Here is a 19,084-nt window from a genome sequence, read left to right on the forward strand (position 1 = left end):
ATATTTATCTATTTTTCGTATATTATAATGTATTTTTATATTCTGTTATAAGTTTTCATTGATTGATTTTTATTTTACGCGGGATTCTTCTACGTCTACTTTTTTCAATATATTGTCCCTGTGCCACATATATATGTTTTATAATTATATATAATAGTTAGTAGCCATTTTATAGTACCGACATGACAAATAGGTTCGATCAATCTTGAAAATTTAACCTACATATTATGTTATTTTTATTAGGAATTATGGCAATTAAAAATATAAATAACATTTATAAACACGATATTTCTTTAAAGTTTAAATATAGAAAAAATAATATATGTATTTAAATCACGATTTTCGTAATTTTTATTTTATTTATTAATTTAAGAGGACGCCACACCCGCGTGTGTTGTCTCCGTCTTACAAACGTATAACATAGCAAAATCTGTTTAGCGCGGGACAACTGTTCTCCCTCAATATTTATAATAGAATTTTCAAAATTTCACAACGCATAGGTAAGAACTTTATCTGTGTCATAGCGTCGTTATTTTTTTGATAGCACAAACCAATAATTTTAAGTAATTTAATGAAAAAATAAAAAATAAATGTATTTTCTTAACCTTATAACTTTAATTATATTTATGTTATCAAAAAATGAAAAAAATAACGACGCTATGATACAGATAAAGTTCTTACCTATGCGTTGTGAAATTTTGAAAATTCTATTATAAATATTGAGGGAGAACAGTTGTCCCGCGCTAAACAGATTTTGCTATGTTATACGTTTGTAAGACGGAGACAACACATGCGGGTGTGGCGTCCTCTTAATTGTGATGAATACCAAGTATTTTTACAATATTAATTAAATTTAAAATTAATATGTTTGCAATTATGTTTACATTGTTTACAACAATATTTACAAAAACTTTTAATTTTGAATAGCTAAAAGTCTAGATTCGAATTTGAATCTAAAATACCTTCTTTAGGTTCAAGTAGAATATTCTGTGCCCTGTGGTAGCCATAGTTTTAATCTTAGATTAGCGTATCTTCTGTCAATTTTTTAGTAATTTTGTTGTCGTTCAATATTTGAGGTGACATAAACTTTTAGTACATTTATGATACCTAGGTATGATTGTTAAAAAATCAATTCTTCACTAATAAGTTCTTAATTTTAGTTAATAAATATATATATGTCTATACCAAAAACCTTTCAAAATACTTGTATTTAGATTAATATTAACTTTAAAATTGATAATTATCTGTATATATAAAACTTGTCCTGGGTGACTCATCATCTCCTAGCCAGAACCACTTAAGCTATGAGTATAGACTTTGGACAGTATAGTATTGTTTTATGGATTTACACTCACTAATAAGTAAGGATTTTAAAAATTCAACCCCTGCCGGGGTTAAAAGGGTTGAAAATTAAAAATTACTTAGCCGGAACCACCGAAGATATGAGTATGGAATTGTGTCGGTAAATTCATTTTATAATGCGAAAACCCCCTGAGACATGATTTTTCAAAATTCAACCCCTACCGATTTGTTTGATCGGTAATTTTTGGAAAAATTGAACTGATTTTAAATTGTTTACCATCAGAAAGCTATATAATCCCATGAATCTATAGGCTATTATTATATCTTGATAAGTTATGCTTAATTTTTTTATTGGAAATTTGAGATTAATGATAATTTTGTGTATTATGTGGTCGCTCTTGGTTATACATACAATTTAGTATGGAAGAATAAGAAATTAGCAATTTGTTATTAGGTACCAATTATAAAAGTTCTTTCATTTTTTAGATTCTGAACGAAGTGATGAATGTATTGATTTTACAATGATGTGTGTGTGTGTTTTTTTTTTGTGTCTGTGTACAGCATAACTAGTCGAAATAATGCTTCGATTTCAAACTTTGGGGGTGGTTTCCGATGTAAAATTGAAAATCCTTGGTGCATTATAGAGGTCAAAAGTAAACATTTTCCAACAGTTTTCAAAAAAATCGAAAACAAAAAAAAAAAATGACAGAAAAACGGGATTTTTTGCGCAAAACCAATTTTCGACCAAATCGATATTTTTATATGGTTGTAATTCAAAAACTAATCACTGTAAATACTTGAAATTTTCACCAAATGTTAATGTTAATGATATCTATATACAGTTTAATTGTCAAAAATTTTCGACTTTTTTTGAGTTATTTATAGACCACTGAAATTTTCGATTTTTTTTACGTATTGGTAAAAAAATGTTGGATCACCAAAAATACTTGAAAATTTAATACAAGGTTCATTATGAGTTGTTCTTATTGTAGATAAAAAAAATTAAAATTCGTTAGTCACAATTTTTTTCTATAAGCGTTTATAGTTCATATTTTTACGAAATTTGTCGAAAACGTGAAAATTTGCTAGTAATTTTGAAGTTGAAAAATCATAAAATGTTTTGTGTTTATAACTAAGGATTGAAAATACAACACTAAGTTTTCCATAAGTTTTACTTTAAGTAGCTATAGAGAAAACACGAAGCATTATTATAGGAAAAATTTTATGTGCGTTTGAATTTCAAATTTTTACACGAAATAGCGGTAACGATAACGATTTATCCTCAAACGATTTTAAATATTTATTATTATTCAAAAAGTATAAGTCGTAGATACTTGAAAATTTTACCAGTTATTTAGATTATACATTTTCTTTACATGATTTAATTTTCAAAATATTTTGACTTTTTTTGAGGTATTTATAGACAACTGAAATTTTCAATTTTTCCAGTATACGAGTACTCCCTTCGAACAGTTCGAACCGCCACTGCCATAAATGTAAAATAACGTTATTTTGTTAAGTGGTACACAAACATATGTCCGCCTATTTTCAATTTTTTTTTATAAAATATTGTAATGAAAAAAAGTTACAATAATAAAATTCTAGTCAAAAATATTTTTTATTTTAAGAAAATAATTTATTATAAACATATGTTTACTTATAATATAGCTTATTCAGTATTAAACTCTTAATCTAAACTAATTATAAATGTAATAATTAAAAAATAAACAGTATTTTTATCTAACAGTTTAACTTGAAATTTTTACAAAAATATGATCAGAATCAATTTAATTATTAATGAACAACAGTGCTCTAAATTCCTTATTTTACATTTCATTAAGCAAGAAAAATTTTCATAAATGTAATATTTTGTATCATCACAACCTCCTTATGCCAAATTTAGGTATTATTTTTAAATACCTATTCATATTTTTTATTTCAAATACTATACTTAAAATATATCTTTTTATTTTTATTAAAAAAAAAAATTGGTTTGTGATTGAACAAGTAGAGGAATACTGATCAGAATATAAGACATATTTCAAGATGGAAAAATTATATGTGTAAAAACCATATAATCTTTTAGTTTAACATACAAGACTGATACCAAAATTTCACTTAATAAATTACTTACATAGCAAATTGATGTTGAGAATTTAAAATTTAAAAAAATAAAATCGAAAATATTAACAAAATAAATAAGTATTAACAGTTTTTAGTAGGTATATAACAATTAAAATATACAGATTAGCTGAAACACTAACTTAGTCCACACATGAATTTCAACTAAAATTATTGTTACGAGTGGTTCTCCTACGCTTAGGTTCAATAACGTCTTCATCTTCTTCTCTCTGTAAAAAATTTAAATCATCAAAATAAAGAATGTGGTGCTTGTTAATTAAATTCACACTTACTTCTACAGACATGTCTAACATAGTAGAATCTTGAGCGTCATTATTCTGTAGAAAAAAAGGTACGGTAAATAACAATAAAAAAAAAAGTTAAAAAGTTATTGAAGTAAACATAATATACTCAGACCTAGTGGAAAACACAAGACCTGGGGCGGTATTTTCTTGGTGATAGGTTGGGTCATATTTAAGATAGTATGTTCCTCCTTAGGCAAAATTTAGTGAATTATAGCTTAAAGGTATACTGTTATTTAAGCCCAAAGTGGGCATAAACATGTTTGAGGAAATGGTTAAGAAGATAAGGGGTAAATAGAAAGATTTATAATAATAGGGAGGCAAATTAGGATTTTGCTATTGTAAATATTTTGACTAAAGCCGGCTCCGAATAAACTGTTCATTCATTATTATTAGTTAGGCCATAAATCGAAAGACATAAAGAAAACATTGAAAAAAAAATGACAAGTTACCATACTGTTTTTATAGTTTATAAGAATAGATAAAATTATATTATTCTATTTGTTTGAAGTATAATTTTGTGAAATACTAAGACAAAGCATAAATAAAATAATAAAACTCCAGAAGAAAATTGAGGCCAAAGCCCTATTATAACTAATAAGCTTGGCTGATACTGTTAACATTCTTTAATATTAATTATAAACAGAACAAAAAATCTTAATATATGTTTTTGATATTGACTTCAGACCTCCTGTGAACAACAGTCCAGATTAAGAGGTCCCAAATTTCAAGTCATTTTCCTTACAAGACAAGGAATAAGCTCGCAAGGATGGTTTTGTCATCATTAGTCAGATTTTTACAAAACTATTCAGTATTCTAGTTAAATCTTCTGATCTCTAAAGGTACGTCTCCGCCAAAACAAAGTAACAGTTTAGGAGGAGACGCACCTTAATATATCCTTATGTAGGACCCACTTTGGATCTTATTGTAAAAAATGCCTAGCAACTACAATTAACACACTATTATTAACAGAACTATAATTTTAAAATATATTTTTAATATTGACACAGGCCTCCGAAGGAGCACAGTTCAGTTTAAAAGGTCCCAAATTTTAAGTCATTTTCCTTACAAAGCAAGAAATAAGCTCGGGAGGAAGGTTTTGTTATCATTAATCAGTTTTATTCACAGTTATCTAACTTATTATCTAGTACTCTAATTACAATAATTTTTTTATCACAAACATTTCCTATAACATTGGTATGGAAGTGGTGCCGAGCGTTCTAAATAAATACAACTTTACGTTTTGGCAAATATTTTTTGAAAGTTTTAAATGTTGGAAGGATAATTTACTTTTTGAAATTAATTATGAAATATTTCATTTTGAAATGTTATCGTATATTGAAAAACTCTTCAAAACTTATATTTTAGAGTTTATAAAGGACAAACAAAATAAATATTGTCTCTTTATACATTAGTTAAGATACAGATTAATTGTTGGAATAGGGCTGGTCCAAACATTTATATATAATCATTAATTGTACACTTACAATTAAATTATTAGGTTAATTTAGAGTAAAAATACTCACTACTTTAGATTCATTAGCACGACTAGTTTGTATGTTATTTTTCTGAATTCGAGGTTTAGTGGTTCTTAAGGCAGCCGAAAGTCCAGTTTTTTTCCCATTATTGTTTACTTGCTAAAATTCAAAAAGAAAATTGTTAGTATCAAATCCATCTCTTCATTACAAAAAGTTACTTTGATCTGGAATTTTTCTGGCAAATAAACCTTTACGTTCACAAACATGGGATCATCATGCCTCTTGAAAAACATTGCCGAAATTCTGATTTCAGAAAAAGGAGATGTTTCAAAAGTACTAGTATGAACTACTAATACACTCATTGCCAAATCACAAAGAGCCCACATTTTCTAAAACAAAAGTTTAATATACATTATAAATATAAAATTACTGTTGTGTAATAAGGTTTTATCAAAATTAATTTAGCAAAAAAATATTTTATTTTTTAAGTTGAACCTTCTTAAATTTTCAATACTTAAAAGTACATTACATAAGAAATAAAATGTTAGAAAATAATTATTATTACAGCATTAACAGTCTCATTAGTTGGTTCTACAGCGTCAACATAATTTTTGACTCGCTCCAACATCTCTTTATAAAATCCAAAGTTATAAGAATCATTTTTGGTGATCAATGGTTCAAGAATAAACCATAGGCACTGTTGCATCAATGTCAGACTTTCTTCATCTCTGTTATCTTTATACACTGGAGAATGGGTTAAAATTGATATAGCAAACAACAACATATAATCAGGTAAAATATGAGGTAATTGCGCCATTGCTTTTTCAATTGAACCTATACAAATTAAAACATAAAATAATGAACTTTGAAAGACATTAAAAACCACTAGAGTAAATAATATACATGTGGCAGATCCTTGAGTTAAATTTCTGGCATAATCACGTCTTCTGTTTATATCTTTTAAAACATAATCATAGATTTTACTCCTTAATCGTTCATCTGCTTCCAGTCCAGCCAGAGCGTACATTCCCATAAAATCTAACGGGAGACATTTGAAAGGTAAACCTCTTCCTAAGCCTTTATGGAGTTTTGCAGCAAAAATTTCTCGCACTTCTAAAACTTCATCCTGAAATTCATTTAATTTATTACACATTAAGATAGAAAAATAAAACGCCAAGATTAAAATATACCATCATAAGTCTTGATAATAAAAAGAACTGTTCAGCTGTATATTGATCTCCAACACCTTTTTGTTCACAAATCTTTAACATAGAACAGCCTGCTTGTAATCGTAGCCAAGCTAATTCAGATTTTGATAAGATTCCAGATTGTGTAAGGTCGCCTTTTTGTGACAAAAAAGCATTAAACATTCTAAATGTTTTTTGAGCTGATACTTTATCATTCTTTAAGCCAATAAGCCACCTTGCCATAGCCTTCATACCTTCAGCCTTAAAATACAACATAAAAATAAGCATACAATATTTATATTAAAACTTTAAAAGTTATAGCTTACTCTACACTTAGTGCCTTTTGGTAAAATTTCTTCGGAACACCAATTAGCATCAGCATTATAAAGTTCACTTTTAACAGACACTTTTACTAATAATTCTTTGACAATCTAAAATAAAGCAAATAACATATTTAAAGCTGTTATTCAATATTCACATATTTAAGACATGTGTAAACAGATACGTGCCAAAAACTTGAAGTCCACTATATTAGTCAATAGTTTACTGACTCCTTGTTTTGTCGTACACTGTTACTAATAATAGGCATGGATATAATAATTAGGATTATGCCTAAATACAGCCTTAGAAACGTGTTTTAAAATAATTTATGTTAAAATCACAATTTAAATAATACATTTTACATTCCTCACAGCCATTATGCTATACATAATTTATTATGTATAGCTATTATTATCAGAACTTTTAAGCTTTAATTTATAATCTATATTGTTTTGAAAAACTATTGACTTCAGACCTCCTAAAAAACAACAGTTCTATTTAAGAGGTCCCAAGTGTAAAGTCATTTTCTTTACACAGTAAAGAATAAGCTCGCAAGGATGGTTAGTCATCATTAGTCAATATAATTGTATGTATTATATATTATGTTATACTAGCTGATCCCTGCGCATTTTGTTGCAAATAATAAACTTTCCCCACACACTAAAAGTGAGCATAAACTTCCCCTTTCAAATTTCTTTAGAGCCGAATGAAGTCTTTGATAAAGCTTGTTATATAGTCTTGAATGATTCTAGAAATGTTTTGAGGATAGATGTGAGCCTGATGTAATTTCTTTTAAAACTGATGTTGGTTAGGAAATTTTAGGTATAACTACTTTTTCACCAATACAGCATAGTCCATGAGCTTTTTTATTCTTCAATTCTTGGTTGGGGCAGTTTTTAATTTTTTTTTATTTAAACAATGCAAAAAATCTGAAACATCAAAACTGATTCAAACAAGAGACATTCAGTACATTAATTTTACTGAAGTATCATTGCGTCATAGATTTTTGATCCACAAAACAAATTTTACGGCTTTTTAAACAGCAAATTCATAAATATCTCATAAATTCTTAAGTTCTGACTTAACCTGTGGACTCTACAAAATTTATATAGCTTATAACCTTCCTCGGTTAACCATAATAATATGGATAATTGCTTTATATTTTCAAAAAGATTAGCGCAACATATAAGGCCGTTTCACAGCACACAGATTAAAAACTGTTTTTTTTCCATCATATTTTAAATATCACAATTACACTTTGAAATTTCAAGCAATTTATATTAGTTTAACTTACCTTTCGAGAAATCATATTCTTGAAGTGGACATTATATTTTTCAGCCACATTAATAGCTAAATGTCCGAGAGCTACTATTGCTGTTTCATAATGCTTTGAATCTGGTTCTAAATTAGTTTTAGTAGCCTCCACAATATCGTCAAAAATGTCATTTTTGGATTTATATACATTGACATATAAACAACGTATAGCTCCTTTAGCTTGTTTTGGAGTACCACTCACTGCCAGTTTCTTACATATTGGTATTAGTTTTTCTGTGAATTCTGGGTACGAATCGCCTATAATATTTACAGAAGTATTATTTTATTTGATAATTTAATAGTATATTTTAAAAGAAAAATTTACCAAGTGCACTATATTTGCCTATTGTAGTCAAAATTGTGAGAACTTGAGGGGCGATGTATTCATCATCATGATGTGATAAATCTAATAGCTTATCCAGAATGTCTGGATGATAAAAGTGGCAAGCAAATGTATTTGATAATACCTAAAGTTATTAGATAGTATATAAATTATTATGATTAGAAAATAGGTGATAAAATAAATTAATTTACATTAAGAAGCTCAAGTCCTCTATAAGCGGCAGTTTCTGGGTGCAAACCAAGTTCTTCTATCATATTTCCACCACTCAAGCAGTTTTCCACATGATTAAACAATTCCTAATGAAAAACATAATGTTAAATTTAATACAATGAACATATATACTTTGACATGACAAATAGAAAATAATAACACAATATTTTAGGACTTAAATATGTTTAGTAGCTAAAAGGAAAATATAAATTCAATGAATCTATATGAGTTGTTTTAGTCTTACAAACATTTAGCAGACTAAATTTATGTTTTATAGAAATATGTAAAGTTAGTTTTTGTAATTAAAATTAACTAATAATTATTAGGCTTCTCCAAGGTTAGGTATTTGAAATTCAATATTGATATTGTGAAATTTATTTCGGGAATGGGGATTTGTGGATTAATCATCATCAATTTTTATTTTAAGGCACGTGCTGAACACATGCACTTCGTAGTCCATTAAAAATCCTACCTCTTACGTCTCAACTGTGTGAAAATTCGTTACTTGTGATTATACTAGCAGTATATTTTTATGTATAAAGATAGATAAGAGTTAAAATATACTTATGAATAATCTTACAACAATATTCAATCTAGTTTATCAAATAAATTTTTCTGACGCGTAAATTGATAAATAAAATGAAAAATTTCTATCGTAATCTCAAAATATCTGTTTGAGCGCCTCCCGTATTTGTCATTAGCAGTAATATTCCAGCAGTCATAGATTTGACCTTGGATTTTGAATATTGGCATGTAATTGTCGCACACAATAGTCGTTGCTCCCAATAATGTAATTAGGAAACACTAATTGTATTTGCGGATGTTTTCTAGAAATGTTTCTATATGCTCATGGTGCCTGATACCAACATTTGGGAACGTTAACAATTCATTTGGATGTTGGATGTTATTCTGGCAATTTTACTTTTCTGTCAGCACAGCACATAACTGATGCCTCATTATTAAATTTGAATGTTTTAAAATATATGCACAATTCATCACTTTTCCGACAACCACACTTGAATGACTGCTGTTATTATAATTAATAAACGTAAAAGAATGCACTGAGATTCAAATCTGTTCGAGTGACTAGTCCATATCGAGCATTAAGTTGTCATCGGTTTCCAATTTTGTATCTCATTGCTCAGTTGTTTCAGATGAACGGAATTGAGCTCAACTTTCTTTGACAGTTCCCGACATTGCATCTCTTTGCTCGTATTTTTCGTGCTTTAGATGTGCAACCGATAGATCTTCTTTGAGGGCCATAATTTAAGTGGTAGAATTTTCTACAGACTATGAGTGCACAGTTAACAATAACTCAAGGGTGTATGTTATAACAATAATTAGCGACCACTTATAAACAATAATATCCATTGTAAATCTCAAAATTTCTTTTTAAGCATCTCCTGTGGTCAGTTTTATCACTTACTGACTTGGCCTATCTTTTGCCCATAGGTCTAATACCTCTGTACCAAATTTTGCGCAATCGGTCCATACATTTAAGAATGCACAAAGGACAAACAACATAAATGTGATGTGTGTGTGTATATAGATAATATTAACTATATCAATATTTTTCAATGTATCGATACTTTTTTGATATAGAACTTTAATATCGCAGAAAACAAAACTGTATCAATACTCAAAAATATATTATTGGAAAAGCCTACTAAGTACTAAGAATGAATTGACCTTCTAACAAGAGAATGCCATACTTGTATTAGTTAACACCATATTAAAACTGTGTGACATGGCTAATGTACGGTCTATGTTTACGTTTAGCTTATCTAATTAAAAAATTAGAGCGAATAAACCTATCATTAAACTTCAAAGGACGTCAAATAATTGCCTTTTTCACTCCCTCCCCTCCAACAAATATAAAATGTAATTAATTATTAAGATTTATATACTTTAAGTGCTTGAGAGTCTATCATCACCGATGATGCTCTTTCCAAAAGTGCTTTTACAGTGTTGTAATATAGATTTGTCATTACTGGTTGACCAAGCTTCCTTAAAACTAAATTAGTAGCTTCAGATATTTCAGCAGTACTAGAATTCTGTTTTGCAATTGTATCCATACCTTTGAAAAGGATAACACGTTATTTTAATTTATTACTATATGTAATAGTTTGATAAAATCAACTTACAACTTAATAGTGTAGAATCTTTGATTAGATGCTGTGAAAATTTTCCAATAAACTCTGCTGCTTTAACTGATTCAGGTAAATACCGAGTTAATATTTTTATACTCGCCTGAATTTCTTTGTCTTTTTGAGGACTATCTTCTTTCTTGTGATTATCAAGAAATTCTTTTAAATGCGAACGGATTCTACATTTTTTTTTTAAATAAATAAATAAATGATACATTTTTCAAACAATTGAAATTATAGTTACTTACAAAAGTTGAGTTTTTTGAATCTCCATGAAAGCTTTTTTAGCATAATCATCAATTGTGCCATACAAATGATAAAGTCTCTTCATTCTCTCTTCAGGTGATAGTTGATATGGTACTAAAGATGTATTCACTAATCGTTCAACCAATGATTTATCTTCAACACAACTTCTATAATAGCCATGCAAAATTTTATCTTTGATCCAAGTGAATGCTTTTTTAGTGCCTTGAGGAATGTCTGGATCATTTAAATATGTCTTGTATATAAATGCTAACCCAGATGTTGCTTCTTTTCTTATTTTAAACTATAACAAATTCATTATTGTTTAAAATTAAGTAATGGTTTTTAGTTAAATATAATAAAATATAATACCTTTTTATCACACATTCTTTGCTTAACAACTAAAAGTAATTCTTCATTATCTGCAATCGGTTCAAAGTCATGTTTAGCTGTCGATACAATAGCCATAACTGTCTCATGCCGTACATTCATGTCACTATCAGAGCTTCTTAAACGCAATGCTTCTGTCAGATCTTGGCGAAGTTCAGGTTGATTTAAAAGTAAATGCATAGCGTACTGCACACACTTAATACGGATGCTAACAGATATATCATTAAATCGGCTAAGAAATGCTTGCCACAAAATATTATGATGACGAGCAAGATTTGAATCTCTTTCTGAAAACATACGAGCTAAAAGAGACACAGTACCATGACGTTCTTGCTCAACGGTTGACTTCAGTTTGCATTCAAGTTGTGGGAGAACTGCCAACAATACAGATGGACTGATTCTGTTCAGTTCATAAATGAGATCATAAGTTTTAGTACTTATAGCTAGATTTTTTTCATTCTTTCCCAATATCAAAACATGATTGAAAAACTAAAAAAAAAATAGTTAAAATGTAAATTATAATACTATTTTATCAATGTATTTACCGATTGGATGTAAGGCTCTAAAGTGTTTGAGCATTTAAGAATAAGATCTTTAGCCAATGAATAAGCATTTTTTCTTTGTGATTTATTGGGTTCAACAATATTTATTAAAATAATATCAAGAAGTTCACTGGCTACCATATCTGATTCACATATTAATGGACATAAAATGTCAAGCATAAAAGATTTGACTTTAGTTGAATGTTCATCACTAAAAAACAATATAACATTAATAATTAAATAAAGCAAAATAATAAGTAAAAAATAAATGTGTATTTGTGCATACTTGACAATTTTGAACATGAGTGAAAATAATTTGCAAAATATTTCTTGACAGTCCTCAAGTTCAAAGCACATATTAAAGGACTTGACATAAGCAAGATTTTCCAAAAGATAAAAATAACGTTTAAATGCTGGATCCTTAGGATCTTTTAGGCCAGCAAGTTGCTTGATTAGGAACATAAATATACCCTTTAACAAAAATACATTGATATCAAAAAAACTGAATCTTAGTTATAGCAAATATTTCGTACTTTAACTTGCTCTGGATCTTTGTATGGAGCTTCAGGAGCATAAACTCTAAGTACATCAGCGATACAACATGCTATTAAAAGCTGAACATCTTTACTAGCATGTTTTAGAAAATAATCTTCGGCCAAATGTAAAGTCAATGGTATATATTGTTGATACATGCCTTCATCTTGTCCCATTGCTTGAAGAGTATGAGCTAATGTCTAAAACATCAAACAAATTTTAATACAATTAATAGACTTTAATTATTAATTCATTTTACTTTTAATCGACGAATAAGTTCATCTGGACCCAGATCATCTGTAACTGGACGGCATCCAGCCGGGTATGTCATATCTTCCTGCATATTTATAATAGTTGATTACTTTTTTCTGAAACACAAGGACAAAATTGTAATTTAGTTAATTCACTTCTATAATAAATTCAAGTATCTAAGTACTCGTGGGAAACTATCAGTGTGATGGCGCTTTATTATCTGGCATATAATACATCATATAAACTATAATTTTCCTATTTAAAGTCAAGACAATTATCAATCTCATTCAATCATAAAAATTAAAATTAACTTGGCAATTATAACTTTGGGAGAGAAAAATAAACAAATTACCGAACCAATGGAAGATTTTTATATAAGTACCTACAACACAAATTATTGCAGAACAATTATAATGACAAACGATGATAGTTTATCAACTAAATTAAGTAAAATAAATTTAAAAACATTACCAGTCTAACAATATCGCCACTAATGTCATACGACAACAAAAGGTAACGATTGGCATGCCTTTGCTTAGAACCGTGGATTGAGGAACTAATGGAACGTGTTTGAAAAAATTGTATTTACTTACAAAACGTGACCGATCCCGCGCAAACAGCAGTATTGCATTTCCGAATGTATACTTGTCTAGTTGACTATAAGCGTCGGCTGGTGTAACGAGTAAACACGGATCGGCGAAAACAACGGGTTATCACATTGGTCACATCGTTGCACTGATCATCAAAGAAATAGAAACGATCGTCAACAAAAATTATCGAAACCGACATACAAGCGCGTACGTCAGTTCCGGCGACGATTATTGTAACGTGTTTGTGTTATAATAATATTCGATCTGTAGCTACTCAGTACGCGCACTGATCGAGTGAAAACTAAAAACCTGTAAATACTGAATAGTAATCACTAATCACTATTCACAAATGGAGAAGAATTTTCGGTTGGGCCTTGGAAGTGTTTGACGGAACTGTAAAGACTAAAGAGGAGCGACAAATATGAAAATATATAATATATTAAAAGTAAAAACCGCTAAGGAGTAAGGGATGCGATACAATAATAATAATAATATTGTAAATAGAACACGAACGAAAAAGAAAACACAACATACGTAATAAACGGACTCCCAAAGTCCCAACTCCAAAGATGCTAGTAAAGTCAAGCTGGTTCTGCAGTGTGACCACGTTAAATGACGATGATTTACCAACTGAAAATTTTTATTTTTCCTAAATTATTTTGTTCACAGAAGTAGTAGGTAAGTTTAGAGAACAGATATTAACAGAATTTATAGAATCTACAATTCTAAATTAGAATATTATATTTTGTAATATGCTTAATGAAAAATGTTTCGATATAATTCATTACTCAGGGTTGTAAAGTATTTGAGTAAAAGTTTTTTAATACTTGACTTTTTGTTATCTTAATTCTTAATTAGTTTCTATTTTCTATTAATAATTCTTGAAAAATAAAAATTCAGTACTGTCTAGCTTCACCATTAGGTATAACAATATTGTATTATATATTTATTATTTATCATTAATGGGCAATTCAACTTTGGTTTTCGTCAGTTAAATGTTTTTTTTTTCTCCAGGAAACAGTTTATTGTCCAATATTAAAGGCTATGATTTTATTTATAACTATTTCTGAATGTGGAAATATTATAACTATTTTTTTTTTTTATAATTATTACTACTGTACTAGGTACCTATTTACCACGGAATAGATTAAATCTATTCTGTGTATTTACCGAGAAAATGGTTATCATTATCAATTGACAATTATCAGTATCGCTTATCGTCGACGAAGATCGAATGGGAAATTCAAGTACCACAATTTTAGAGAATACCTGATCTTTCTTCTCTATATCACAGATTATGTAATCTGTGTCTAATGTCTATGTCTATATCGACATATCGTGCCAAATATTTACAGCTTTAAATTAAACTATCACTAAAAGGAACTAACATGATATGTTATTATTTACATTTTTAAAATGCAATAAACACATTTTTGACTGCAATAAATTATTTCAGAACTAACATTTTTTTTTTTTTTTTGAAGATTATTTCAAATACTTTACTATTTAATATAGTAATCGAGTGGTATTTTAAATACTTTATTAATAAAGTATTTTTTACAACACTGCTAATTAACGAGTTAATAGAAGGTGAATAAAGATGGAGATTGAACATCAGTAGGTACTTTCTTATATGAAACAACATAATAAGGAGTAGAAAACTATAAATTGTTCACTACGCGCCTGATAGGATTATACGAATATATTAACACTGTTCTATGATATTAAGTAGCATTGGCTCAAATTGGTGGGGGCTTGGGGGACTAAGTCTCCCCATATTTTTGCCAAGTCCCCCCAGTTCAAAAGTCATTAATTAGTACTGAGAATAAATAATTTTTGGAAAATATTATAGGAGGAGCTTTAGTCCCCCCAAAATAATTTGTCTATTTGCGCCTATGTTATAAGGTAATTGATATTTCCCTTGATATTTCGATTTGATAGCAACATTCTTTGATCTTCGATCACATACTATTATTATACCAATATGCCATCAATACAACATCAATGCAATTTATCAATGAACTATTGGGTCGTGAAGCGTGAACGTCATTTCAAGTTTTTTATGTTCTGCAAGGCTTCAAGCAAACCATTTTGAAATTTCACTTTGTTAAATAAAAATATATATATCTATGTATATTATCCTATTTTTATATTTTGTCCATAGATCACGAACTGCGTCAATACAAGTAGTTAAAAGTTTTATAAAAACTAAAAGATAATAAATAAGGTTCGTAATTCAAAGAATATAATAAGGTAAATATTCACGAAAAATTAATAAAATATTATAAATAATGAGCATAAATTAAAATTATACAAAATTCTAAAATAAAAATTATGAAAAATACAAATATATAAAATGGAAAAATAAATTTATACTTACAAAATATGGCGGAAATTATAGTTGGCATTACGAACTTTTATTGAACTGAAAAATTATTTAATTATTATAATTTAGTATTTATAGCAGTGGCGGCGCCAGAATTTTAATACCAAGTGGGCCAGGCTGGGGCCCAAATATTTTAGGGAGGGCCAAATTGTTGACTTGATATTTATATATAATATATGACAGGCAATTACGCAGAGGGGGGAGGGGGAGGGTCAACTTCCAATTTTTCAATTTTTTTTACACTTCATCGTGTTAACTTACTAAAACAATGATTTGTAAATATGTATTAATAGTATTTATTTCCTAACAAAATATATATTCATGTAAAAGTATATAAAAATAGATTGCTTTCCCTTGTATTTTCTTTATCATAGGTAGTTGGTTAATAATCCAATCCCGTTGTTCATGGAATTTTCAACAAAATTATTAATAACCTTGATTAATATTTAATAATAACTAGTAAGTATAACTTATTATTTTCGTATTCAGCCGCTGGAAAATACACGTTATTTATGAGGCTTGAAAGCATAGTGCATAGTTTTTAACCCATTCAAAATGTTGTTCACGCCATCTATTATGACTTTATATTTTCATATTTTGATTTATTCATGAGATATTTTTTAGTATTCTAGTATGATTAAATTAAATTTTTGGGGTGGGCCCGAGACTTTTTATGGTGGGCCCGTGCCCACCCTGGCGCCGCCACTGATTTATAGGTTCAGTACATTTTGTGAAGTTTTAATATGGAATAAATATAAATATAGATATAGCATACATTTTTGGGTTATTGCATTAAATTCAAGTATTCAAACACTAATATTTTCTCAGATTATTTAAAGAAATTATTGATCGACTGTGACGATACCAAATCAATAAACGTATACGTTAAATAGTACTGAGTTTTATACTGTTATTAAATAGGTGAAGAAAGAAAAAAACAAATTTTTTTAAAAATATTAAATATTCATAATACACATATGAATATCATGAAATAAGCAGTTTTTCCAAAAGTTTTTCCCTAAAATAGAGGAGGTATGCAAAATATGCATTTTATTTTTTATTTTCAACACACCATTGTATTATGAAGGTATTATGACTTGTAAGTCTAGACTCTAGGTGACTAGCTCTGTAATAAATCTAGCTATTACATCATTAAAGTCCTAATAATAAATAATTTATTTCTATAGTAAGTATACTTAGCCTGTGAAAATAAATAAGTAGTGCATTAAAAGCTTGAAAATTATAAATTTAATGAAGAAAAAATAGCATATATATAAAAAATGTACTTATAAGTAAATTATTAGTAAATATTAAAAATATTAAATATTATTCCTTTGCAAACTGCAAGGAAAATTGAGGAATCATTAATATATTTTTGACAATGAAGGATTTAAGGGTTCAAATAGAATGGGCGTAGCAAAAGAGGAGCTTCGTACAAAATGAATTGGTAACATATATACGAAATTGCTTTTTTACCAACCAAACGTAACCTAATAACTGTATAAAATCGGAGTTTCCGAAATGAAATGTTATTATTATCATTTGATAAAAAATAAAATAAAACTTACCATATAAGTTAGGTGGGCTTCCATATAAATTTCGGCATTTGCCGACTAAGCGACCGTTACCCCCCAAATGACATCCCTAAGATTTAATTCTGAGAATACAGAAAAAAATGTATATTATTGCTGATTGTAGCTAACACAAAATACTATATTCATTCTTTATGAACTGTCTGAACTATTTAGTCTTTTATTCATATTAAGATGAATAAGATGTATAGTTCGTATTCTATAATTTATAACAAATTTCAAATTTCGAGAATTATTAACTACTGAATTACAGGGAAAACTTTTAGCTTAGTAACATTATGCATAATTGGGCTGATTTCAGATTTTCAGTAAAACGAATTTAGTTATGTGTAAAGTACTACAGCAACCGCATAGAATTGATATCATAATGACCAAATTAAAACTGGCAACTGTATAATGTATGTCTGTATGATGGGGTATATCGTAGGTATATGATACCTGGAATAATAATTAAGTATATAAAATGTTTTATATTTATTTACAAATTTAAACTAAGTTTTCTATGAAATATTCTCTCAAATCAATGTTAATATTAATGCATACCGAATACCGATTCCTAAATTCCTTATTACGATAATATGCATTTATACAAGAGTACAAGACGCAGAATTCAGTTCGCAGTTGTCGTACTTCATACATATATAGTGGTTCAGTTAGTTTAATACTTGCAGTGACGTATTTTTTTGGTGAGGGGGAGTTCCACGGTGTCTGAACGGGGGGTCCCCCCCCAAAAAAAAAAAATTCAATCTTTAATTCTGATAAATTTTAAAGGGAATTTGACAAACAAAAATATGTGGTTTGTTATAAACAATTTTAATATTACATTCAAGTCCTTAACTAATTAGGAAAGAAAATAAATTTAGTTTTAAATAATGGACTTATTATTCTATTACATTTTTAATTATTTATAAAACTGTTATTCTTATTATAGTACCACTGGTATCGAATGTAATAAACAAAATATATAGTAATATTTATTAAATTATTGTGACCGATGATATGATAACTACTAATAGGTACTATTGTACTAATGTAGGTAGGTAGGTATATTAATATGTTTGAATAATATTATGTTATTATTATTCTATTACAGTATACATGCAATTTATATTTTTATCTTGCGGCTCCGTGCCTTCATATTATGTCTGTATTACTTGTTTTTCCAGCGGGAATTTGTGTATATTTAGATATAGCAAATGCTGTTTATTTTAAAAATATATTGATACATTGGATCTTAAACGTCCATGTACATTTATTTTAAAACATATTATTTATCGATTGAATTTGAATCATTTTGCATCTAATCGTCGTCTAAGAAACAAAGCAGATAAAATGTATTATCATATTATTGTGATTGGTGAGTGGTAGTAGATGTAAAACAGAGAAATATTGCAAGTGCAACCAATTAACAAATAAGTATATACCTATGTTATCTGAACACCCCCAAAAATACGCCTCTATATACTTAAAATCATACTTTTAGACTACTGGTTCCTTCTTTACGCGGAAAAGCCCAATTGTTTCATCGTCGAAACGAGATTTCAATACACTAGCTTGTGGTATTTTCCCTAATATTTGCACAATCTACGTCATGCTAGGCAAGAAGTATTTTACAGCCAAATTTAAATAGGTAACAGTCCCCTTAAAAATCAAAGAAATTTATTGGTGCGGAAAACGAATTCTAAGTTTTTTTTAAATTAAAATCCGAAGTTACGAAAATAGAACTATATCATCATTTTTACTAGGAATATTGCTTAAAATATTTCAGTTCATTAATTTAATGTTAGTTAGATAATATTTTGATTATAATCATCCAATGTCCAAACGGCT

The 19,084-nt window shown here is 28.3% G+C and overlaps 1 protein-coding gene across 1 annotated transcript; it reads right to left on the bottom strand.

Annotated features, from left to right (window-relative positions):
* Positions 1-2,901: 2,901 nt before the first annotated feature.
* Positions 2,902-13,771, bottom strand: pds5 (cohesin associated factor B pds5). The gene is made up of 20 exons (XM_015508334.2): positions 13,280-13,771; positions 12,694-12,802; positions 12,434-12,634; positions 12,187-12,371; positions 11,904-12,111; positions 11,341-11,847; positions 10,974-11,272; positions 10,723-10,904; positions 10,486-10,655; positions 8,560-8,664; positions 8,351-8,492; positions 8,006-8,283; positions 6,717-6,821; positions 6,394-6,651; positions 6,107-6,329; positions 5,769-6,037; positions 5,422-5,592; positions 5,252-5,362; positions 3,717-3,761; positions 2,902-3,653 (listed from the first exon to the last, which is right to left on the bottom strand). Exons 2-20 carry the CDS (start codon positions 12,775-12,777, stop codon positions 3,585-3,587), a joined length of 3,612 nt encoding a protein of 1,203 aa, XP_015363820.2. The 5' UTR covers positions 12,778-12,802; positions 13,280-13,771; the 3' UTR covers positions 2,902-3,584.
* Positions 13,772-19,084: the final 5,313 nt, after the last annotated feature.

The sequence above is a fragment of the Diuraphis noxia genome, unplaced genomic scaffold (assembly GCF_037042655.1).
Source record: "Diuraphis noxia isolate RWA-SAM2 unplaced genomic scaffold, SU_Dnox_SAM2 contig0004, whole genome shotgun sequence".
NCBI classification, from domain to species: Eukaryota; Metazoa; Arthropoda; class Insecta; order Hemiptera; family Aphididae; genus Diuraphis; species Diuraphis noxia.